The following is a 26,027-nucleotide window of genomic DNA, read 5'->3' as shown; positions in this document are numbered from 1 at the left end:
GGGACGAAATCGTGACATCTTCACGTCTCCCAGCATGGTAAATCGTCACATGTTCACGTCTTGCCGTGATACCGGGTTGCTTTTAACGTATGTGTTGAACATTTATATAAACGTTATATGGATTGATTTTGGAAACACATGAACCAAGGTATCATTCAAAGTTTACCTGTCTCAGCTTCTGTTGAACTCTTCTTGCTGACTTTGTCTCCCTTGAAGGCCCAGATGTAGACGGTGTGGAGAACTCCAGGCTTCAAGCCGACCAGCCTGTACGAAGTGCTCTCACGTCCTACAGGGATGTCGCTGCTGGAGCCATCAGCAGAGGTGTAGCTCAACATGTAGCCCTCGATTTCTGCCTGGACACGATCCCATGACACTATTGCCGTGTCCTCTGTTTCTTCAGTGGTGACCAAGTTAGTAGGAGAATCAATGTCTGAAGAAGAAGAAGAAAATGAAAAGTAACAAAAAAAAGTGATTGTTCTTCATCAATCCTTCTATCTAGTCCATTCAAATTGGAAGTGGAAACTGTAGAAACTTCACATTTTACTCATTTTAACAAATAATTGATGTTAGCGTTTTGCTAATGAGGGCAGTCGCTATGGACTGGATATTTGTGTTTCCTGGACCAACGAAAAAAAGTAATTTAAGTAAAGATGACTTATTATGACCTACTCATCATCATCATTACAAACGAATAGGTTCTGCTAAGTTGGACCCACCCAGTTTAGGGGGAATCTTGAGCTTTGTCTTCTTGGCCTTTTGTCGCTCTTTATTTGTTTTTTTCTACCCTGTTTAGAGGAGTTGCTTTTCTAGTCTTCTTCTTTTGGAAAAGTCTTCACATTCTGCCTTCACATTTAGGGGACTGATAAAATGAATTTTACAATAATAAAAATGGGATTAAAGTTTGGGAACAATCGTGATCAAGCTTTAAAAAGAAACCTTGATACTGGCTGAAACGAAGAGCGGTCTCCCGTGATGGAGTCTAAAGTTGTTGGCCCTTCCGTCCTCCCTCTGCGGCTCAACAACAACATCACCTGACTTCCTCCTTTGCTTCCCTTATAACAACTACAGTCACCAGAGGGCTTTGTCAACTAAACATAAACATATGTTGTGAGCTGAAAGACTCAAGACATTTCTTCAGAGGACAGTCTCAACTGTAGCATGGGGCAGGATGAGAATTGTTTAATGTAGAGTATGAATATAATTAAATTGCTGTGTTTGGAAGTGATGTGAGTTCAATAGAGAATCAGCATTGTTTGTCAAGAATGAACTATAAAACACGAATATATTTTACTGATTGCTGTTTTCTTTTTTAAGTAAGTACAGTAAGTCTGTTATCCATCTACTGTTTTTGTATAGCTACTGTGAACGACAAAGGACCCAACGTCTCAGAGAAAGAGCTCTGTGGAGAACATTACTAACACACAACCCATGGTTTGGTCCTGATCATTGAGCTCCACAGCATGAGCTGCAGAGGGATGACACTGGAGAGCCTCTGTTACCAAAGTCAGTAAGCTCCAGTTATCACAGGAGACATATGGGTGCACAGACGGAGCAGTTGGTGGTGGATGGTCTGCCGAGGGAATGTCGATGAAAGCAAAGTGAGAGAGCAGCAAAGAAAGGGAAGGAGACAGCAAATAAAAGAGTCACAGAGGCATAGAAAGAGAGACACAGAGGAAGTGAAGGGAAATGTAAAAGCAATCATCATTTAGGATGATTCCTCTGCGGCAGCGGCTCAGTGGAGGTCAGTCTTGTGTCAGTGCGCAGTCTGCATCATGATAATTGATTGATGATGCTTCCAGGAGAAGGAAGGAACCACGCAGCTGTCTAACTCTATAACCCCTCTCTGTCTCTCTTCTCCCGTTGTCACTTTTCCATGCTTGTGGCTGCACTGCTTGACAGTTTGTCATGAGCTTAACCACAGAAAGAATTTATAATAGCTCCATTTTATTAGGGTTTTCCCGCAAGGCCAAGAAAATGAGAGGTCAATCAGTAGTCAAAGCACCTTGAGTGCTACCAATGGTGCTCAGCAAGCGCCTGAAACTACATGTGCAAATTGCCAAGCATATTAGGCATCCATCTAAATGTTTAGTTTATTGTATATACTATACTTTAATAACGTGTTCTAAATCAATCTAACATCCATCACATGTTTTTTGGTCTGTTGCGATCACACATTTTCCGTTTTATACGAATATTTTATTGAGGAACTTCTTAAAAAGTTGTGTTTTGTTTCAATAGCTTCCATGTCATGTGACCAAGTGCTGGATCGGTAGAACGCACTCCTTTTCATCTTATTTTCATTGGACTTCAATGCTGTCTGTATATTGTTATAATATACACATTTGTGGCCGGCTGAATGTTTACACAGACTGTGTGCTTTTTACTATTACACCTCGTAATTTCACACACCAGAACTGTGAGTATGAAACACAAACAGGAGCATAGGCCACCAGGCAGATTTTATTGGCATGTTGTAATTTTGGCAGAAACTGCAAAGTAGTTTTCACACATTCTAGTAGAAATGTAATTTCAGTGGCACTAGCAGTAGGTTAGAAAGAAATGCACATGCACAGTCCAATAGGAAAGTTGTTGGGTGAGGTAGGGCAAAACCTAGCCACTTCATGTGCCATGTGCTTTTTCTTTTGGACATATGTCCAAAAGAAAAAGTTTAATCACCATAAAGTATTGCCTCCAACCTCTATCGTGGTACTGTTTTTCTATACAGCCAGACATCCAACAGAGCTTTCTGGCTATAATCCACAGTGAAGGAAACACAACACTGAAAACAGCAGACCTCTTTGACAACCATTGATATATTGTAACATTTGTACCACAAACACTGATTTTCTGCAGTAAGTCAGAAGAGAATGAACTCTGCTTTTTATTTTGTAACTTTAAAACCAAAGCGATGCAACAGATGTAATCTTATTCAATAAAAGTTAGTTTAATGAATGATAAACTGAAGATATAGTGTTCTTTTGCGTTTTATCCGTCTCTACAAATTAACTTAAATTAGATGTTTAAGTAACCATCTAAATAAAGTGTGTACATAATGCCTTGTTCTCCTTCAAAGTAAAAATGTGCCTCTTTGTTGTGAAAACAAAGTTTTGTAAAAAACAAACAAACAAATAAATTAACAAGACAAACATGTCGCTGATGACGAAAAATGTACGCTAGAGGGGGTAGGACCAGAACAGTTTTTTAAGCTTCTTCTTGCCCCTGTTGAACATGACAGAGACTATTTGAGAATGTATTTATTTATTTTATTTATTTTTGCACTTTGTTATAATTATTATTATGAGTGAGAAAAAAAAGAAAATATATATATATATTATTATTATTGTTGTATGTTTTGTTTCTGACATGTTCAATAAATTGACTAAAAATGTATATATTCTATATGCTATTGCTGTAGATCTTTTTCCAAGCACAGCTGCTTTCTACTTGCATTTGCTCTAGAACAGTGTGTGATGGATTGAGTTTCTCCAGACGTGGTACTTCACTAGCTGCGCAGCGACAGTGGCTACCGGGCTGCAGAACACGAGCTGTGGCTTTGGTGATTTGGAAAACAGCTTATCCATTATGACATGTTCAGCAGAGGCATTGACCACAAGGCGCAGTAACAGGCTGTCTTTCATCATTTACAGCCTCACCGTACTTTAGAGCCATGTGGGTCGGCGGATGTCGCCAAGAGGAAATTATGAGTCAATAGGTGCCATTATTTTAGACACCACAGTATTTCAGGTGTTACTTATGTTTTGATGGTGCTGATGGTGGTGATCCACATGCTTTTCATGGTTGTACAACAATTTATTTGTACTATAAGTAGCTAATCATTATTTTTGACAGAACTGATCTGTTTATTTCACCACATCTAGAGGTAGAAGTACCATAGGCATGCCATTTTCACAGTTTTGAGAAATTACACCATTCGTTTTTCATCATTAGAGGGTTTTTTTCAAATGCAGATGTACTTGCTGTCTAATTACCTAAATGTATTAATATATCAATACCAATGAGCTGTATTACAGTAACCATAAATAAATGCAGAAATTGCATTTAATCCTCCAATAAAAGAGAACAGTATATCTGATGTGCCTTGGCCTTGTGTCCCCGGGCCCCCGTTGCTACATACACACACGAACAGGCCAATAGAGCTGTCTCTTTTAACGCCAATATAATTAAACAACCAAAAAGGGTCATACTGTAGTTTATTATCTCCATCAAATGTCTCTTCTCACATTTTCTTTTACTGTACAGAGAAAATGCTGATAGACAAGTCTGAGCAGACTAACCGGGTTAATATCATAACATACCCAGTCTGAGCAGACTTGTGAATCCCATTGGGCCACATGGGTTTCTTTAATATGGCCTGATAACATAAAGACAAACATTCCTCTCGCCTAAAGCCGAGTCCATCTGCTTTTGGTTATATGTGCCTTGGTGGCTACTTTATTGAATCAGAATCAGCAGTAGCAGCCGTGGTATGTTGTGTTTTACGCCTTGTGAACTTTTGGCAGGTTAGTGAGTGTGAGATGTGTGTTTCAAGTTTGACTCTGGGGTTCTCCTTTACTGGTGGCAGTAAAGAGGAGAGGATCATTTATACAACCACATTAGATGCACATATGTGAATCAGGCAAGCCGTAAATATTTAATGTAGAGCCATTCCCTTACTAGAAACAATTCACGATACCAAGGCCATAATGAGCACCCTTAATAGCGTTGTAAATATAACATGTGTTCAGGTTTCAAATAACTTTGTCATTTGGAGAAACAACATAAGTGCATTTCCACATTGTCACATTAAATACATTTAAGTGGTTATTTATTACGTTTTAGGAGAAGGAAAGTCCGAAAAGACTTAAACAGGCAGATAAAGGAAATAAAAGGGAGAAAGAATGGAAGACATAGAGAAGATATAGAAAATACTTTCCACAGTAGTCACAGTTATATCCTCTTTCGACAAAAGCTCAGTCATTTAATAACAGTAGCTACACATTAATGCATTATGCTTTGCTATATAATGTCACTAAAATCGTCTCTCTGGGCCTCATTCATTTTCATATCCTGTCTTAGTCTTGCTCTTGATTAACCAAGAGCAAGACTAAAAAATACCATCATTTCTTGCTGTAACTCATTTACTGTCTTCTTTACTGAACTGCTTTTTGCTATTTTTACATTCCTCATCTTCCTTTTATCTCTCCTTGAATCCAACCACACTGGCCCATGGCAAACAGCATGTTCGGGGAAATACATAGGTGAGTGTGGTTCCTGAAACCAGCGCATCCTCGCTGGCAAGCAGAGCTGAGGCCTATCCTCCTCAATCACCTCTAAGCCTTTTCATGCAACAGCTAAAATGAGGGATTGTAGCTACTGGAGTGGAGACAAGCCTCTCTCTGTCTGGTGTAGATTAACACACACACACACACACACACACACACACACACACACACACACACACACACACACACACACACACACACACACACACACACACACACACACACACACACACACACACACACACACACACACTTACGACACAAGTAGGTAGCACACTCACACATTGAAAGATTAGCAGTGACAGGGGCCCTTGACTACCTGGCTGGCTGCAAAAGAGCAAGGTGAGTCTTGAAAATACCAAGCTAGCTCTGATGACTAAAAAACATTAAATTGGCTGCCTTAGGGTCTAAAAACCGAAGAGCCATCGACCTGGAGACTGCTTTTGAACCGAGTAAGCTCTGAAAGTGAATGAGAACGGAGAAGGAGGGAAAAAGAGTAAGAAAACGTTTCAAAAAAGTAAAAAATATTGAGCAGAATATTGTGAGAAACTGAAAACCTGTTGTGCCATTATGGACAATTGTATTGTCACCTAAACAATATCCATAGAAAAACTGAATGACAGGACCAGCTGTTAAAGTAAAGCTGTAAAATGAATTCTTCCACATGTCCTGAAAAACCAAACACTAAACTAAAGGCATCAAACGTAATGCCTTACCGCTAAAATCCAACATTACCATATGGAATCTGTAAATGATGGACCTTCAAACCAGGAACATCAGGGTAGTCGTAACATCGTTGATCTCATGTTTCGTCTTGGTGTTAGGCTCACCACAGCCATTAAGACCTGTCCAGATTATGAGGTTGTAAATTCTTGCCCTCCGTCATTAACCCAAGATCACGCTTCTTGCTTGCTGTCATCATTACGTCATTATCATTGGCTGTGCATCAATGGTAATACCAGGTTGTGTCATATCGCATTTCAGCATTTTGAATGACAGATTATGTGTTTTTCCTATTTTTCCTATTACTTTCAAACCACTAGTGAATTGCCAATTGACAAGAACTAAGAGCTGTATTTGAGGCTTCGCCTAATGCAGAAGTGGAATATGGATGTCCTCACTTTTTCTTTAATGTGTTTCAGTTCCACAAGTGGCTGATCCATCATTTTAAGTGTCATCCAATTCAGACACTTGGTGTACAGTAAGCATTAACACAAATCCCTGCAATTTCCATTCAGCAGTAGACAATTGATCCCATGTTGTGCTTACTGATCATTTACATACATCATTTGCACTCAGTAACAGATTAGGGTAAATGGATCATGGAGGGCGATGTGTTGACACTGACCTGTGGCTCCCGTGATGGAGGAAGGTTTTCCCTCAGAGGTTCCTTTGATGGCCTGCACTGATATCTGGTACTCTGTTCCTGGAAACAGACCTGCAGGAAGACATTTTGTTTTAGGGTAGATGCAAACACTAAAGAAAACAAAACAGACAAAAAGGAACTGCATCATTAAAAGGGTAAAAATATCAGTTAGAGTATACATTGCTTTCATATTTCTGCATAGGATGATAGGAGAATATTGAGAGGTAAATGATCATCTAATTTTGGGGCAAACATAGCTAATGCACAGCCTCCCTTCCTTTAGGGCAGATCTTTCTTTAATAACATCCAGCTAGCCAACCCTAGAGACTTAAGTCTTGTGTTCAAACTTGTTTATCTGTCTGTTACAACACTTACCGACAATAGTGTGTTTGGTGCGCGCCTCTTGGCTCCTCTTGACGTTCAGCTCCTCCTCCTGTCCTGCTGGGTTGATGTGTGTGAGCCTGAAGTGATCCACCTCAGAACGCGGGTTCTTCCAGTCCACCTTGATGGAGACTTCTGTCTGGCCAAGAACTCTGATACCATCAACAGTGGAGACATCTGAGAAGGATATGAGTGTTGGACAGAAAGGTGGAACAGGGAGTTCAGACGTGAACCTTACACTGGAAAGCTTAAATTAAAACCCCTGTAATCACAAGCATCTGCTTTACTATACTCCCATGTCCTTGAGCAAGATGATGAATCTCAGTCTCATTTCAGGGTAAAAGAGTTACCCTGAAATGAGACCTTTCTAAGGAGAGAGCCATTCAGGATCTTTTGCCATCAGGAAAATGTAATAACAAAACGTGATATTAGAACATTTGTACATGGCTATATAAAATAAATCACACCTTGTCCTACAGAATTCTGTGGACAGTGTCTGCCCTTAATGGCATGAAAAGTGCACACTGTAGTCTCTGTATGAATAATCAAATACTAGCACATTTATATAATGTTGAACCGGAGACATTCTGAATTATAAAAAAAAGTATGTTAGTAATGCTCATTGTACATGATGTACACAATACCCTCCTCTATGATACTGTGACTCAGACGTACTATACTAACTGTACCATTCTTAGACCGGGGTATTTTCAAAAGATTAGGAGCATTAAAGGCTTTTTCACACATATGCCATTAGATAAATATATCTGGAAAACAAAGGTTCTATTTATGCTATTAACATACCCAGGAGGGATGTCAAAATCATAGCATATGGTGAAAATAGACAGAACAAAGTGACAAAAAATTGAACCAAATGAAAAGGGTAAACATTTTTATTTTGATGCCAGCTATTGGGAAAAGAAAAACATTCACTTAAACCTTCTTTTGAAGTAGACCATCGTTTGAAGTTGAAAACTATGGAACCAGTCTGCCTCATGCTGTGTACTCACAGAACCATAAGCCAGATGAGGTCGTGTTTTCTCATGCCCATTTGGGAATGCCGTGCTCTGTGAGTTCTTTTTTTTTAATGGCTAACCAGGCTAACCACACATCAGAGTCAAACTCAATCTCTCCCTCTGTCCATCTGTCTGCCCACCAATCCGGTCTAGTAAACTGTTGCTCTTCACATCTGTCTCCAGCACATCTGTGATCATGTCCGATTTCCATTAAACACATCTGTGTAGCCATTTCCTTGTAATTACCTTTACATTTAATGATGAACAAACCAATGCTTAATGAAACACTTTGTAATGACAGGCTTTAGCTTGTCCATTGCTTTCCAGCAAAACATTTCTGTGAAACACATTTACGGTAGGTTTAAATACAAGAAACTTCACATCTTGCACAAATCACTGCAAGTTGTTTAGCATAAAGGGAACAGACTGTCTTGCCGTGTAACTCTAGAAAATCTTAATCTACCCTGGCACATCAGTTTGTAATGGGTCAAATACTGTATGACTTTAATGCTACGCCACAGACACATTTAAAGGGCAACATGCTGCATCCAGCCCTGTTCTACTTCATCAGTCATGGATCTCAATCTGTGTCATGCTCATTTAATCAAAAGCCATTTTAAGGCGCCAATGTTGTTTTTCAGATGTACTCCACTGTACTGTGCTTACCTGTGGTAGCCTCGACCTTGTCTGCTTCACTTTGGATTTCTTTGATGACGGCATAAACTTGGACAATGTAAGTGACCCCAGGACTCAACCCTGTAATAAGGTGGGAGTTCTCTGTGTTGGGAACCTTAACCTAAGATACAGTGGGTTGAAGCAAAGGTGTTATAAAAGCAAGAACATATGGTTAGATGCTACTGCATTTATTTGACAAAGCTACACAGATAAAGAAAGAAACAACATACTTGCTTCAGGGCACTCTCATCATCTTTGGGATGATATGTCAGAATGTAATACTCTGCCCCGCGAACTGACTCCCACTCAACCAGGAGAGAGACGTCTGTCAGCTGGACCAGCCGCAGACCCTGAGGGCCGAGGACTGACAGAGGGAGACACAGAAAGAGAAAGGACACAGAGAGAAAAGGATTAACAGAGGTACCACATTTTAATGCACTGTTCTATCACTTTGATCACATCTTTGACTGCTTCACTGTAAACCTTTTCTCTTCTGTAATGTTCTCTATAACACCTGAAGTCAATTTATTTTATCATATCAAATCAGTATGAGAAAAAGTGGCGAAAAAAGGCTATAATGCAATTGCAAGCAAACATAATTATGTTTTAGTTTTAATTCATATTTATTTTAAACAGTACGAGATATAAATCCCCATATCTATTTATCAAACTACAACTTTATTTAATCTCAACATCTACAACCTGCTTAATAAATATTATAGGTAAAATATCTCATAAACAACTATTTGGTTTCTGGTCACAATTGGATCCATATTCACTGGTTAGACAGTGCATGCTTTACATACACATTTAAATCCATAAAATGATAATTAAAGCAAGAAATCATGAACCAGAAACAAGCAATGCATTTTTCGGATTTTTTTTTTTTTTTAAAAAGCTGCCAAAAACAGGAGACATCGAGTCAGAAGAGTTTGGGAGTGAAGCTTTCCACAAACAAGTGAATGAGTGTTGAAGGAAGCAACCATAACTTTGGCAGGGAAGGATTTCACATCAAGTTCAAATGCCATTCCAAAAGCAAAGTCAGGAAGTCAAATGTTTTTTTTTCTCAAACGTAGCAATCCTTTCCATCTAGTAGCAGTTAATATCCCCCTGTCGCTACTCTAGACTTGACTATCAACAGGTTTTACACTAGAATAATATTTAAGAACAGCTGGGGAGGCAAAATGAACATATCAAGATTGCGAAAAGGCTATCAATCTGCAACAAGTGAGCACTAAGGAAGTATCACTGTCAATATTGTTCGGGACAAATGAAATAGGAGTTCACTCAACTAGAACTTTGTGTACTATTACCTTTTGCTTCTGTTTTTAAATATTTGACACTTCTCTGAGAAACTTCCTTTATCCACAGAATTTTGCCAAATATGGTTTTGAGTTGAGGACATAACTCAAAGGGTACATTATGTTGCCTTTAATCTCTTTTTTTTGAGACAGTCAAAGGAGCCACTGTAAGAATCGTAAATCCAAAGCATCTGCATTGTGTTGAAATAGCTCTACAGAATGTACTCTCTTCACTTGACTCAAAGCGCTGATAATCTCAACCGCTTTGTGTCAAGATTATGTCATTGGAGGAAGTTGCTATACTTTCCACTTTTCAACTCTAGTGTGATGGATAGAGTTTTAGCTACAAAAACTAATATTTTCATTGTTAGATCACCACTGATTATCTAAACCTGCATCTGCCTTCAATTGTGGCGAGAAAAATATATAATGTTGAAGCTATATTAACATTGATGGCAAGGAACTACCGCTGCTTTACCGGAGGTTAAGTATTTTTCAATCCACACTTCAAAAGTCATGTCCTCACCCATGGAGCAGATTGACATCCATCATCCTGGTGTTAAAATGGCAAGTAGCCAAATAAAACAAAGAATGTCTCTTCTTTTCCTGTGGCGTATTACCACTATTATTACATAAGCTAAAAACAACACTATTTTTTTATTACCACCCACTTTCTCTTCCTCCCTGACTTTTCCTCTCACACGGGGCCATTATTAATGTTGGACTCCATTCAACATCACCTACACATGAGCCTGCCTTTGCTGAGCGAAATACAGCTTGACGAAAACTAAATCACCATGAAGAGTTTGACATAGCTGACCTGGCGGCTAACACGAAGAATGTGGTTCAGGAACTGAAATTGGTTGTTGAGCTTTTCTTGTGGTAAATCCACGTGTAGTTTACATTAAAATCTCCTGCTTAAAGTATGTGCTCCGAGTTAAATGAAGAGGATAAAACGCCATAGACACATTACCAAAAGTTTCCAATCCCAGAGATGAACACTTAAAAAAGCTACATTTTGAGCTAAACACCTGAGGCTGATTCTTCAAGAGATCTTTAGAAATGGCTGTCACAGAATGAACTGAGCAGATTGAACTGACCTGGCTGCTGCTGTGCACCTTTCTGCTTGCCTGGCCTTAAATTGCCATAAAATGCAATTTCGCACACTGCACCTGAGGCAGTACAGTAATAGCGTTTTGGTAAACAGTGCGTTAAGGAAAGGTGATCATTCTTCATGGGGGTCACAGCAAGGTGGCAGTCAAGAAAGACTGATGGGTGTTCCTATTTTACAGCGGTAGTACAATACAAATTGTGACCTCATGTCATATGTTGTCTAGAGGCCATAGCTGTCAGTGGTCACAGGGTCAGCCCACTGGAAAGGCCCCATCAGCTGCTCTATCTGAAATAACTGTTGGGGAGATGCTTTAAATTCCCCACAACTAGGTCACCGTGGCCGTCATAATGACTTACTTTAGTTTAGGTCACCATTTATTACAAATTAAGTAGGACAGAAATGTGGCTAAGAAGACCGCTCTTAAGGGAGCTCAACAAGTTATATATGATTATATATTTGAACAGTCAACGGAATCAAAAGCCTCATAAGACAAGAGAGAGTTGGTGGAGAAAACAGTAGCAACCCATGTCATTGGTACAGGAGAGTTCAAATTCAGCGTTGCAGGGTGACACGTTCTACATGTCACATGATAAAAACGGATGAAAAAAATATAATAAATGTTCGATGAGTCCCATTTAGCTACTTTGGTTTTAAGGCCCTGGTATAGTTTATGCTAGCTCACTGTCACACTGCCATGGCTTACTGTGATACACAGCCATTATCAAGGTATTAGTACCCTTTTGCTTTTCATTAGAAATGTTATTTTAAAGAAAAATACCTTTTGCAGTTGAATAACCAAGGATAGTGCAGCATGAATTACACAGAATAAAGCAGATACATTGAAATAAGCATGAATTGATTGCTCTTAGTCCTATAGTACTATACATGTATTCAGTGTCCTACTAAAAGTTTTCGTTAAATGATATAGGAAGGAAATGATCTGAAGGTGAACTGGGCTTTAAGAGCAAGTCTTGTATTTTTTATGGTCCCAGAGCTCCTTGTAGCATCTGTGTTTTCCATAAGATGGCAGTTAACATTCACAGCTTAATGTCAGCAGAGCCATAGTGGTGACTAAATAAAAAGACGAGGTGTGAATGCTAATCCTCAGAAGAGAAACCGATCAAAACCTGGGTCATTAAACTACACCCTACATATATAAATCACCCAGAAAAAAGGTTATAGTGGAACATGCTTACTCAGATGCAATTCATTGCTATGGGACATAGAACAAAACAGGTACGAATTACCTTGAAACACTGATAGGTTCTGAGTAAAAGTCTTTTGAATATCAAATCTAAATCTAACTTCACCACGGCAATGTTAACTAGCTCACAAACGTACTCACGGCCTTAAAGCATTTGTGTTGCTAGGCATTTTAATAGCTTACCTAATGAGCAGTCTTCGCCATAAAAGCCTTCTTCACATATGCACTGGCCATCCACACACTGGCCGTTACCAATGCAGTCGTTGGGACACTTCTGGACGCTGCAATCCTCGCCGGTGAAGTGTGGGAAACACACACATTTGCCATCCACACATTGCCCTTTGTCGTTGCAATCGTCTGGACATATCAGCTGGCTACAGTCCTCGCCTGTGTAGTCCTGAAGGCACACACACTTCCCATCCACACATCGACCGTTGTCATTGCACTCGTCAGGGCAGGAGGACACGGAGCAGTCTGGGCCTTCCCATCCTGGGTTACAGAGGCAGCTGCAGGTCTCCGGTTGGTAGGTACCATGCCCACTACAGCTTGTGCCCACTCCTTGAGAAAGAGAAGAGTGATACAAAAAAGTATACATCTAAGTACGCTACATTTATCCTCAAGAACTGTACTTAAAGCTTTTTGTTACATTTGTTGAAAAATATTTTACATCCTGACAACAATCAACAAATCAGATCCTCCTAAGAACTATGTAGGCCTAAACAACTCGCAGTATTACTAATGTAAAATCTTGAATGCAGGAATGTACTTATTTCTATATGGTAATGGTACTTTTACTTAAGGTAGTGAGTATACTTATTCCTCCATAGACTATAGCTTGTGGGTCAATATGTATCGGCTGTGGACCTTTTGTATACAGTCTATGGATGTGGCACTGCTTACCTGCAGCTCCACCACCTCCACAACATCCCTGGGTACAGGCGGTCTTTAGGTAGGTGACTTCTTCCTCCAGCCCATTGACTCTGTACAAAAGTGACTTGAAGCTTTCAGAATCCTCACAGTCACACTTTGGTGTCTGCAGCCTGATGTTGTGTCTGAAGGTGATGTCGTTCTCCCCATTAGAAGTGGTCTCAGTCTGCAGACCTACAGACGGACATATATTCAATACTTCAGATACTACTTTTGGTCACAATCCTCACACACAATGATACGGTTTATTTAGCATAATATCCATTTCTGGATTAAATATCTATATAGCCATCATGTGCTACTGACAACAATGAAAGTGGACAAAAAGATACCTAAAAAGGTTAACCTAAACTTTTACGTAATTTCCACCTAAGTGTGAGGTACAATAATGCGGGTAGTCTGACCTATATAAAATTACAAAAATAAAACATATTGTTTCCCAATGAAATCCATATCCTTGTGTTGAAAGGGTTTAGGTTCTTATCATATTTCTTACAAAAACAGTTTCTTCAGCTCTTGTTGTTTACAGACTTTCATCCAATTCACTTAGCTTTCTGCATACACACTCATACACCACTCATGTTCTTTCAGTAATTATTCTCAGTTGCATACTTTCTCGCTCTAATTCTTATTATTGTTTATGACCTGTTTTGTCCTGGGCTGGCAGGCTCTCAAGTTTACAACTGGAAGTCCCAGGGATGTCAATTTTATAGACGTGGCTGAAGGTGACCCCCTGCTCTGGAGCTGAGGGACCAGGGTGGTGAGTGGCGGAGCTGAAGTGTGACACAGTGCAGAGCGTCACCAGCAGGCACAGGGCCCGCCACAGGAGACTGGAAGTCATGGCTAGAGGACGAGATAAGAGCATTCAAAATGTTAGTTTTTCACATCTATCTATTATTTTGTTGTTGCATTCTACAAGAGAAATGATATGGGTACCATCCATTAGGGAACCTCTTTGTAATGCATAGGTGTTCTGTTGTCTTACATTACAAAACAGAAACAACAATAGAATGAAAACTAAACTCCTCACTGCTGAATTCAACCACATAAGATTCTCAAACATTGGGACCTAACACAATTCTTGATACAATTATGAAATATATATCACATCTGTTTTTTCCAGCAAGTTCATAGGCCTCAAAGAGATTGGATCTATGGCATAGACTTCTGAAACTGTAGATGTTAGTCATTACAGCTGTTTGAATCTGAGTCTACGGGTTGAAAGAGGGTCACATTTGTGCCTTCCAGACGGTGTTTGGAGAGCGGAGGACTTAAATACTATCTCTACAATGCAGAAGTTATATTACATTTAGTGAGGCATGCTGATATATATTTAATTTCAGGCAAGCTGAACCATTGTGTCACTGTGGTGTGTGTGTGTGTGTGTGTGTGTGTGTGTGTGTGTGTGTGTGTGTGTGTGTGTGTGTGTGTGTGTGTGTGTGTGTGTGTGTGTGTGTGTGTGTGTGTGTGTGTGTGTGTGTGTGTGTGTGTGTGTGTGTGTGTGTGTGTGTGTGTGTGTTCTGCCCCTCATTCCACAGCATGGCAGCAGTCAGTGAGCAGTCATCACTTTGCCAAAGATCGCTCAGAGATTTGCTCCAAACTATAAATTGCGCTCACTCAGGCGTTGCAGAGCCTCAGAAACGTGCCCTCAGTGATGATGTCATTGTGTCTAATGACAGTGATGTCATGTGAACCTAAAACCTAGCAGCACCAATATGCCTTCCTGGAAAGCAAAATTACAGGTTTCAAAATAGTATATTTTTAAGGACTTTGATCTTTATTTAACACTCTGATGTAAAAGTTTGAATTGCTGCAGAATAAACTTTTGATCTAACTTTGCTGAGTGTGTGTGGTCTATGGAAACACAAACCCTCTAATGAGTGACAGTAAAAGAAAGCCCAGTAATAAAATGTTGTGGGTCCTGCTGTGTTGTTTGACAGCTAGAAAACCACACTGCTATATTATATCTTTCAAGCTTACATAAATACGTTGGATTTGTTTCAAATGATACAGGATTATTCAATGGAATATGCATGCTCTGCAAAACCCAAGAGTTGAAACAATACACACATACTGTATAACCAAAAAAGACAGCAATAGGAAAGAGAGACAGAAAAGTGTTACCCCAGACTTTACAAGCATGACATTGTGATTACAAATATCATTGTTATTTTGAGCTAAGAATGATTTAGTGGGAACTATAAAATATTTAAGTAATTTAGCTAAATTAGCTAAACTTGAGCATCAAAGACTAAAACAGATGGAAAAGTATAAATGAGCAGAGAGAGAAACAGATCCTACAATTCCCCCAAGACACTGGGAAGCTTTGCCAGAAAATGTAAATGTCAACAAGTAGATCTAAATCCTGCCAATCTTCCAATGATACCATTATCAGATTAAGTAAGACTCTGAGTGGTTGAGAAAACCTGAACCTTTGAATATGTAAGAGATGGAAAGTTCACTTATTCAATTGGACTCAATTTGTTTTTAGTAAAATAATCTTTGGTTTACTGCATAAATCCTTCCTCTGATGATTGACACAGGTTGTAACTCAAGTAGTTCTGTTTAAAAAGTATCCAGTCTTTTAAATAGACATGTAGTTACCATGACCTTTTCTTTTTATGTCTCAAAATGCAATACAGCTGAACTTGTTAGGTTATTCTATTTTATTTTATTGCTGCTGGTCAAAAAGTTGAGGTTAGAGACTGGTGCCTGTGCAAGAAATTCAAGCTATGACATCACTGGGAAATTACTTTTATGACCCAATGTGAGGGCCACATCTTTAGTGGATGTTTTATCAATGGCCAAGACTTTGGAGGGTAAACTGGCGATGAGGTAAAAGAGATATTAAGAGAAGGAAAAACACATAGATTGAGAGAGATTTAGTGACTGAGAGAGAGTGAATAGGTAGGAGAGGGAATGATGAAGAGAGTGTGTTTGAGTCAGTGACAGTCTAGCACAGCGGTTCCCAACCTTTTTCAACTGGGAATGTCATCTCCTATATGTTATTGTTATGTCCATGTTTGTGTCTTTAGCCTGTACAACATTTAAAATGTAAATTAAATAAATAAATAATAATAATTTGGCGGCCCACTTGCAATGCCTTCGCGGACCACTAGGGGGTCGCGGCCCACAGGTTGGGAACCGTTGGTCTTGCCACGTTAGCCATGTGGAATGGCACTGAGAACTGGTGCATAGAGATGCTTAACAAGCATGTTTATAGCTCCCTGTCAAGGTTTTTATTTGATGCTTGCCATTTTCAGACCCTTTCCTTATTTCTTTTGGAAGAGACAGCACTGTGACCTTCCAAGCATAGCAGACGGCCACTACTGAGTACTAAGAATGTCCCGGTGTAGTCCCGGTGTAGGGAAAGAGAGATGGATGGAGGGATTAATGGAGAGAGGAAATGGGGGAATAGAGAAGAAGGTGGGCCAGTCACATTTGAGAGTTACTGCCAGAGAGATATGGAGGGTTTGCTGGACGATTAAGTAGAAAAATAATTGGTCTGTTGGATGGATGGATGGACGGATGGATCGGTGGAATCGATTGAATAGTTATATCCTCTTGTAGAGTATGGGTTTTACATGAAATAATAAAATACTGGATGGATGGAGCACATACTGGGTATTCTCCAATCCACCAGTAACAAAAAGATGTTGAACTCAGGTTTGGCATCAAATTCACAGTTCATGATCTAAAAGTAGTTGACTGTCATGAGTCACTGTAAATCAATACGCGAAACAGGAAGACAGAATTGCTTCAGTCCGCTGGACGCTCTCACTCAGCACACAGCCGTCCAGATAGCATTTCAGCCTGACTTTCAAACCATCAAGTAAAATTCAATATGTCCAGTTAAAAATTCCTTCCTGACAATAACTTCTCCAAGTCAAAGCAAAGCTATGTCAATGGGCCTGTAAAATGTGTGTTCACTACCTGTGATGTGTATTCACTCTTTTATATGGAAGAAAGACGTGCGTGGGACTCTGACACTGTGTATGTTATTTATAGCTTACAGAGACAAGGGGGATTGCGTCTACATGTATTGTAACAACAGCACTTTAATCACCAGGAGACAATGCTGTCTGGATCCACAGACTCCTTTCAGTGAAGGCTTGTGTCAAGCTGTATTTGTGTTTCTAGAAAACTAGATATTCCCTTTAGAGTTTTGAAAACAGTGAATGCGCATTGGGTTGAGATAAACAGGGATATGGAGTGGAGGACAACAGGTGAAACATAAATGAACAGCTTTAGAAAAATACAGATACACACAAAAAGAGATATGCAAAATACCCTATCCTCTCTAAAGAGCCATTAAGCTTCAGACAGAAGGGAGACTGTTTGGCCAGGTCTCAACTCAAGACCAGTCTCATTAGACCAAACCAAAAGCCTAGGTTCTGCATTTATGTGCGGTCACAAACTTGTAGACATTCCTTTTCCCTTCCTTTCCTCTCCACAGCTTGCAGACAGAAAGGAGGAAATGAATAAAACGAAGCTGAAAGCAATTATCGTCTGAGAGCAAAACTCATATCTTCACGATACTGTCAGCGTCCCGCTGCCTTACTGGCCACAAGTAGCCCTTGATAAGGCCTTGGCTTCATCAGAAACATTGAGGATTCAATCCTCTTAGTGGGGCAGTCAGATGAAAACCTATCCAACTGAGCAGAAAGAAAAATAACATAACCCGAGCATTAATAAAACCTAAGTCTAAGTTTTGAAAGAGATACGTTTTTGAAATAATAAAAGTGTGTTTTGAGTAGCTTTCATGTGCCCAGGGGCCATTTTCAATCAGTGAAAGTTAATGAAAGAAACTGGAGTTGTGAGGCTTTCATGAAAGCAGTCACGTTATGCAATATGAACACTTTTTTAGAGTGTGGGTCTCTCTCTCTCTCTCTCTCTCTCTCTCTCTCCTCTCTCTCTCTCTCTCTCTCTCTCTCTCTCTCTCTCTCTCTCTCTCTCTCTCTATCTCTCTCTCTCTCTCTCTCTCTCTCTCTCTCTTTCTCCCTCCTGCATGCGTCCCTCTTTCTATCGTTTTGCATGGCTGAGGGCCCACATCTGTAGCTCATTTTTCTGAGGGCTTCTGTGTATCCCCTGAGCCAGCACAGTAGCATTAAAAGTAAATCTACTGGATCGACAGCCCTGTGAGAATATCTATCACCCCTGCACATAGTTATTGTGTTATTATCACAGAAGAAAATTAGTGCTGGCAGCTATGTTGACATATAATTTAGGATTATCTACAACAATGGGGAAATAGATTTACAAAACATAAATAATAACTTGGGTATATTATTTGCAGAAATAAAGGCTTACAGCAGCTCTGAAGGGAAAAACTCTGATTTTTTCAATTGTTTAAACATTTACAAAAGCTCAAACTACGTTTTAACTGATCAAAATGTAAAACATTTTTTAGAGTATCTAAACTAAAATAACATATTTATTTAAATAATTTGGAATGTCTTTATCTTTATACATTATTTGGTCAGAAAACACGTCATTCATTAAGTTAAAGTAACAATACCATATTATGGAAATATTCCATTATACGTCAACAAAATTCTTGCCTTAAAAATGTTACCTATAGGGAAAATGTTCAGTTTAATATTATTATAAAACTGGATGCTTTTTGTAAGATGTATTACTAATGCATTAACAGGTAGTGCTTTAATGTGCAGGTTAAGCTAAATGTAATTGTTTTATAATGTTAGATAGTTAAATGTATAACAATGCATATTTTTTACGTAATAGTTATTTGTTTTAGATAACATTTTCATTTTTAAAGTAACTGGTAACAACATTTTCGAACAGTATTTGGATAGTAGAATGAAATAAATCATTAAGTATAAGTACCACACATTTGTACTTCAGCAAATCAGCTCTACTTTCCTCCTCAGGACATTATACAGCACTTTCATTGGATTTTATAAATGCAGAAAGACAAGTCTGAACAACTTCACAACACTTTAATGCTCATACTTCATATCAGTGTGCCAAACTCCATCACATCAATATTCATCACTGACCAAGATTTCCACTACTTTCTTGTTGCCATGCAAAACAAACTAACAGAGGAACCGCTTCGGTCGAGGGACACTTCATAAATTCCAGGTGTCAAGTTAAACTGTAAAATGCCATGCAACTTTAGGCAAGGTTCACATGAAAGGCTGCATGTGGACTGTTTAACCGAAGTCCTACCATCCATCTGATTATAGACTGGTAGATGTAGAAAAAGAGGTGAGACAACTGGAGAGTTTAGATGGATGGAGAAGAAGAACTGGAGATGGGAGAGGAAGAAAAGCTGAAAAATAGCTTGTTTCAACTCCAATTCAATATCCATGTAGTTGAGAATGTGGAAAACAACACTAACAATAACTTTGATATATAGTAAGATAGAGAACCAAAAGGTTAAACGCATAATGGAGCCCTTTGGGATGATGTAGAATTGTCCAAGAGCATAACAAAAATAACAACTTTAAATTAACAGCATATTTTTTTCTGGTGATAGTAAATAGCTAAATGTAATCATCTATATTAAAACGATTTAGTCTGAACCAGAAACACACCTACAGGTTAATGAGACTCACAATTGCCACTAAACTAAATCCCTTACCAAAAAAAACACATATTGAGGACAGACATTAAGTCGCATGCTTAAATCAATATGAATGACAGAGAAGGCTAATATGAAAATGTTGCCTTACCCTTGAGAGTTTTCTTTAACTTTCTCCTCCTTTACTCTCTTCCTTTCTCCCCTTTTATCTGAAGGACTGAGCGTCACAAAGCCTCTCCCTCTGCCACCTGTTGACAGCCCTGGGCCAATGATTCAAAAACCTCCACACTGCCACTGACTTTTGCTCTCTCCCTCCCTCCCTCTTCAATTGCTAAAAGCTGTCCCTAATGCCTATAGGCCAATGGGTAGTTAGTTTGGGAGGGTCTCCTCTCCTCAAGTGATTGAAGAAAAGGGAGAGGAATAGGAGGAGGAGCACAGATAATGAGCAGCTCTTAATACTTTCCCCCCCTGTGGGTTAATCATGCCTCTTACCTTGCTCATTCATCATATCAACACCTTAGTCTATTTTAATCATTTATTTTAATCATTTATTTTAATCGTTTCCCCTGCTTGTATGCGTTTGGTTACTGTAGCAGGGGAGGTTGATATGAATCACTTTAGCAGGAGGAGTGGGACTTCAACATTCAAAGTTGGATTCAAGGGAGCAAGATGGAAGCCAAAGTAAATGTCGCATAAGGGTAGAAGGAACCACAGGGGAGAGGGTTTTGATATAAAGAAATTAATTTCATTTAAAAGTCTATAAAAACTCTTACAATAAAGGGAACATTTATAGTGAATTACATGACTACTAAGTTCATGCATACAAAAAGATCACAAACATCTGCATGTTCCACCCTGACCATCACCAAAGACCCCAGGTGTCAAGGTTGGCAATACTTTACACTGACAGCGGCTGTTTGTCTCTAAATATAAAAGTAAGGGTTCGAATTTCTGTGGGAACCAAGAGGACGGTGGGATTGCCCAAGTGAAACTGGAGCTGAGGGGCCTCGTGTTGTTGTTTGTAAAGAAAACACCGCTTAAATGTTTAGTTGCATTCTTTTAAATGTTGGACATCTAAAGGTGTTTGATGAATCTGTCTTTGGCCATTATCTGATAAGATGCTTAGCCCCATAGCATAGCATTCAGTGCACAGGAAATAAGTTAAAAATAAAGCCAATACTGAGATCAGGTTCAGGTTCTTTATTTGTACCCGTGCGTAGATTTTGTTTGCAGAGAAAAAGACAAGGGATCCATCCTGACACACTCTAAAAACAAACACAAACAACAGACAGATCTCTAATAAAAGGACAAGTAAAAAGTACAAGTACACCCTGCTCTGTCAAATCTCAAAATATTTCAAAAACATTTAAGAAGGAAAACACTAGTACAAACATGGGCATTCGAAATTCATAATTAAATAAATAAATAGGCATCTGTGGGACGCTCCTATGATGTGTTAATTTGTGCAATAGCTGCTGGGATAAAACTGTTTTTATACTGCTTCGTTCTACTCTTTGGGACATTTTACCTCCTGCCCGAAGGAAAAAGCTTACATTTTGAGTGCATAGGGTGGGAGTCATCATCTAATATGGAGCTGGATAACTGCTGTAATTGCCTGAGGTACAGGGTCTCCAGGTTTAGCTGTGGCTCACCAATCAGTCTGCTGGACCACTTTATGATCTGACTCAGAGAGTTTCTGCTCTTTAAAGTCAGGTTACCAAACCATGACATTAAGGAAAAAGACAGAATTGACTCGATAAAAGCACGATAAAACATTATCATCATGGTTTTGTCAATGTTAAAATAGGACAGTTTCCTAAGACAGTACAAACGCTGGTGCCCCCTTTTGCACACAGCTTCACAGTTTGGATCAGAGCTCAATTTTGAGTCAATAAGTGTCCCGAGATATTTGTATGATTACACAAATTCTACTTTCTGATTCGCGATTGTTAAGACTTCATGTATGTGGGGATGTCTTCTAAAATCAATGATCATGTCCTTGGTTTTGCTTATGTTCAGTTGTAGGACTCCTCACACCACCTGACAAAGTTGTCAATGACAGGGCTGTGGCTGGTCTCATTGTCCTGGAGCCTACTAACAATTACAGAGTCATCTGCATACTTTAAAATAGTCCTATTTTCCCACCTACTTTGACACATATTAGTGTGAAGTATAAATAATAGTGGTGAAAGGACACATCCTTGTGGGGAGCCAGTGGAGGAGCTGACTTGATCAGATAAGGTCCCATTCACCCTCACTCTTTGTGTCCTATTGGTTAAAAAATCAAGAATCTAGCCCATAAGATTATTGCTTATTTCAAATTGTTCTAAAAGTCTGCCAATTAAAATATGAGGTTGAATTGTGTTAAAAGCAGAGGAAAAATCAACAAATAAAAGTCTAGCATGAGATCCATTTCCCTCCAAGTGTTTGAAAAGTAAGTTAAGTAAGGTGACCGTGGCATCCTCTACTCCTCTGTGTGGCCTGTAAGCAAACTGCATGGGATCGAGTACATGCTCAGTCTTCCTTAAGATTTCTGCTCTGACTAGTTTTTCCCATGTCTTCATTAGAATTGATGTAAGTGCAACTGGTCAAAAATCATTAAGAGTTTTGGGGCCTCTGGATTTGGGAACAAGGACTACCACAGCATCCTTCCAAACCTTTGGCACATGCTGTGTCTGTAAAGACATATTCAAAATGTAGTGGAACACAGGGCTAAGTTATTTTGCCTAGGTCCATGACTTTATTTTTACTAAATGGAAGGCCTTTTCCACTTCCCTCTGGTCTATATTAAAATGCTTATTGTCTTCAAGTTCAAGCTTCAGTTCAGATATATTACTACTGAAATCAAATGTGTCAAATCGAGAATTTTTTTTTATTTAGGGCATTTGCAAACTCAACATCTGAATTAAAGCCATCCAGAGTCACATGGCAGCTATTCTTTGTTTCCCGGAGGCCTGTTATGGTTTTCATGCTATTCCAGACTGAGCCAAGGTTGTTTGCAGCCATTTTGTTTTGAAGTTAAGATTTAAAATTCTGTTTAGCTTTCAGAATTTCTATTTTAAGTTCCCTATTAGAATTATGCAGATCAGAGGCACTTCCCTGTTTAAAAGCTTGTTTATTTTTCTGAATGCTGGACTTAACCACCTTGGTCACCCATGGTTTGTTATGAGGGTATATTTTGACTTGCTTACACGGAATAATCATGTCTTTACAAAGGCTGTATATGAGCATGTTACATCAACAAGTTCATCCAAGTTGGCACCACAAGACTCTTTGAACATATCCCAATCAGTGCAGTCATAACATTCCTGCAAACAGGCTACAGATTATTTTGTCCAGACATTTATGTCCTTTGTCAATGTTTTCTCTCGCTTCAAAACTGTTTTGTATATGGGCAGTAGATGCACCCAGTTATGATCAGCCGAGCCCAGTGGGACTGACTTATAGGCTTCCTTTACTGACCCATAACACAATGTTTTATCCCGCCTGGTTGGACAGGAGACATATTGATAAAAGTTAGAGAGTGTCTTTTTAGGGGTCACATGGTTAAAATCACCAAGTATAAGGTTTGGTGTGTCAGGTGAAATTGACTGCAGTTTTTGCACCAAGTCAAAGATAGTGCTGGATGTAGCAGTGAACCTGTATAGCAGCTGAAAGGCTGGTGACAGTAAATAATCTGTTTTTGAAAATAGTAATTAATAAAAAGAAAGTCATGAATTTTAAATTAATTATATAAGGGAACAGGGTGTTATTAACATATTGATACTCTTTAGCCAAGTTGATATTATAATAATTCATGGTATTTATTTGAGTGTTTTTCCAAGTGCTCAAAGCGCTTTACATTACATTACATTATATTACATATTGGACATGTTATACATTGAATACTGATATTATACTGATATGGCTAACATGTTGGCAAGTGCAGGTTGCTTGTTAAACATCAGCCAAACAGACACATTATGTTTAATTTGGTACGGTGGCCCTGAAGTGCAAGACACCACAGCATTTCACAAAACACAACAGCATTTCACAAAACACAACAGCATTTCATAAAACACAACAGCATTTCATAAAACGCCGCAGCATTTCACAAAACACCACAGCATTTCAGAAAACACCACAGCATTTCACAAAACACAACCGCATTTCACAAAACACAACAGCATTTCACATTGGACGGAAAGGGTATTCCTTAGGGAGAACACTTCTTGTTTGTGATTGGACAGAACCAGCCATAGAGGCACTGCTGTGATTGGTTGTTTTTGCTGCCAGTCAAGAAATTACGCTTCGTGATTGGCCCAACACATCAGCCGTTAGCACACACTCAGAGCTCACAGCTCCTCATATCTGTTCAGAAACTGGACACAAGTTAAACATATACAAAACACAGACTGTCTATGTCATGGCGAATACAGTCGCTGCTTTATTTATGTCTGTATGACGTTGTTGTGAGCGTGGACGGAGCAGCTACAGGTTAGTTTAGCCTGGTCGATCCGATTCCGATAGGATTTACATGGAGATACGCCCCGCCCCCTCTCCAGCGTCTTGTTTGAATGACAGGAGTAAACACAGAATTAATGCTTTATTAATTCATGGTTTTTAAGGGGCTTATCTCCATGTAAATACTATGGTAGACCACCCAATATTCGCATCGCTCTAATCGCTCGAGTTTCACCGCGGCTGTCAGCTGTGTTTGCTCCTGTCATTCAAACAAGACGCGCTGGAGAGGGGGCGGGGCGTATCTCCATGTAAATCCTATGGGAGATACCAACTACAACAAAATGAACATATTTGACCGTGATTTAATTGTAATACACGTTTCAAAGTGATGCCGAAGAAACTACATACTGATAACGGTTAGTAAAAACCATGAATTAACGCTTTGACAAGTCTGCAGATAAGACGGCAGGCGAAAAGCTTTTAAAATGCGTGTTTTCTGAATGGAATCGGATCCATCAGGCTAAACTAACCTGTAGCTGCTCCGTCCACACTCACAACAACGTCATACAGACATAAATAAAGCAGCGACTGTATTCACCACGACACAGACAGTCTGTGGTTTGTACATGTTTAACTCTTTTCCAGTTTCTGAACAGATATGAGGAGCTGTGAGCTCTGACTGAGTGTGTGCTAACGGCTGATGTGTTGGGACATATTTCGCTGTCGGGTGTTGACCAATCACGAAGCGTCATTTCTTGACTGGCAGCAAAAACAACCAATCACAGCAGTGCTTCTCTGGCTGGCTCTGTCCAATCACAAACATCACTAAGGAATACCCTTTCCGTCCAATGTGAAATGCTGTGGTGTTTTCTGAAATGCTGTGGTGTTTTGTGAAATGCTGTGGCGTTTTCTGAAATGCTATAGTGTCTTGCACTTCAGGGCCACCGTAATTTGGTTCATGTTTATGTTCAATATTCCCTTTCCCTTCACCAGAGTATTTGCCTCTTATGAGGTAAGATTTTTGAGAAAAATGAGATGAAAAAAAGCAAAAGGAACATGTATTATATTTATACACTGTAAAATGTTTGGCTGTACAATTACAGTAAATTACTGGCTACTAGTTGCATGGATTTCACAGTAATTGACTGTAGATATTTTACAGTAAATTAGAATAAAAGTACAACTACTGTGACTTTACAGTTGCCATGCCCATGGAATTACTGTGATATATCAGTACAGAGATGTGGTATTATGGTACCTTGCTGTACATAAATTATAGTAATTACCTGCATTTTCACACTTTTACTGTAGAAGTAATGCAACACAGTTGCCAGTAATTGAATGTAAATATAAAAATGTAAATAATACGATAATATATTGTAAATTTGACTATATTTTACCATAACTATACACAATTGAATCTGCTCAATCAACAAAGAAAAACAAAGAAAATGCCCATTTTAACTTTGTATTACTCCATTGAAGTGCAAAGTACATTTCACAGTGTCTTGGACATGTTGTTACGGCCCCAACCTCTACTCCGCGGTAGTGGCTCGTGCACCTATCACTGTGTACATCACCATTCAAACATCTTTTAAAGTTGAACAAACCCCACACAGCTCAGTGAAATGTTGACTTTATTTGATAATTTCAGTAAAAACTAACGTTCATATTTCTCTTTTTGATTATAATACTGATGAACGTTCAAAACAAAGCACTTTGGCAACTTACCACATACGTTTTAAAATGCTTAATAAGCACCGTAACTTTC

At 39.1% G+C, this 26,027-nt stretch overlaps 1 protein-coding gene across 3 annotated transcripts in view; it reads right to left on the bottom strand.

The window, feature by feature from the left end:
• Nucleotides 1-20,094, bottom strand: part of tnn (tenascin N) — a 32,697-nt gene extending 12,603 nt beyond the window's left edge. For 2 of the 3 annotated variants that reach the window (XM_034234588.1, XM_034234590.1), the window contains exons 1-9: nt 19,965-20,094; nt 13,912-14,109; nt 13,240-13,440; nt 12,523-12,897; nt 8,951-9,084; nt 8,712-8,841; nt 7,024-7,206; nt 6,631-6,720; nt 167-430 (exon numbers count right to left, since the gene is read on the bottom strand). In XM_034234588.1, the coding sequence (XP_034090479.1) occupies nt 167-430; nt 6,631-6,720; nt 7,024-7,206; nt 8,712-8,841; nt 8,951-9,084; nt 12,523-12,897; nt 13,240-13,440; nt 13,912-14,107 (1,573 nt within the window). In that variant the 5' untranslated portion in view covers nt 14,108-14,109; nt 19,965-20,094. The remainder of the gene's footprint in view (nt 1-166; nt 431-6,630; nt 6,721-7,023; nt 7,207-8,711; nt 8,842-8,950; nt 9,085-12,522; nt 12,898-13,239; nt 13,441-13,911; nt 14,110-19,964) is intronic. The other variant, XM_034234589.1, reaches the window with a different exon arrangement.
• Nucleotides 20,095-26,027: the final 5,933 nt, after the last annotated feature.

The sequence above is a fragment of the Gymnodraco acuticeps genome, unplaced genomic scaffold, assembly GCF_902827175.1.
Source record: "Gymnodraco acuticeps unplaced genomic scaffold, fGymAcu1.1, whole genome shotgun sequence".
NCBI lineage: Eukaryota > Metazoa > Chordata > Actinopteri > Perciformes > Bathydraconidae > Gymnodraco > Gymnodraco acuticeps.
The sequence above is the reverse complement of the archived record's forward strand: the minus strand, read 5'-3'. Positions and strand labels throughout refer to the sequence as shown.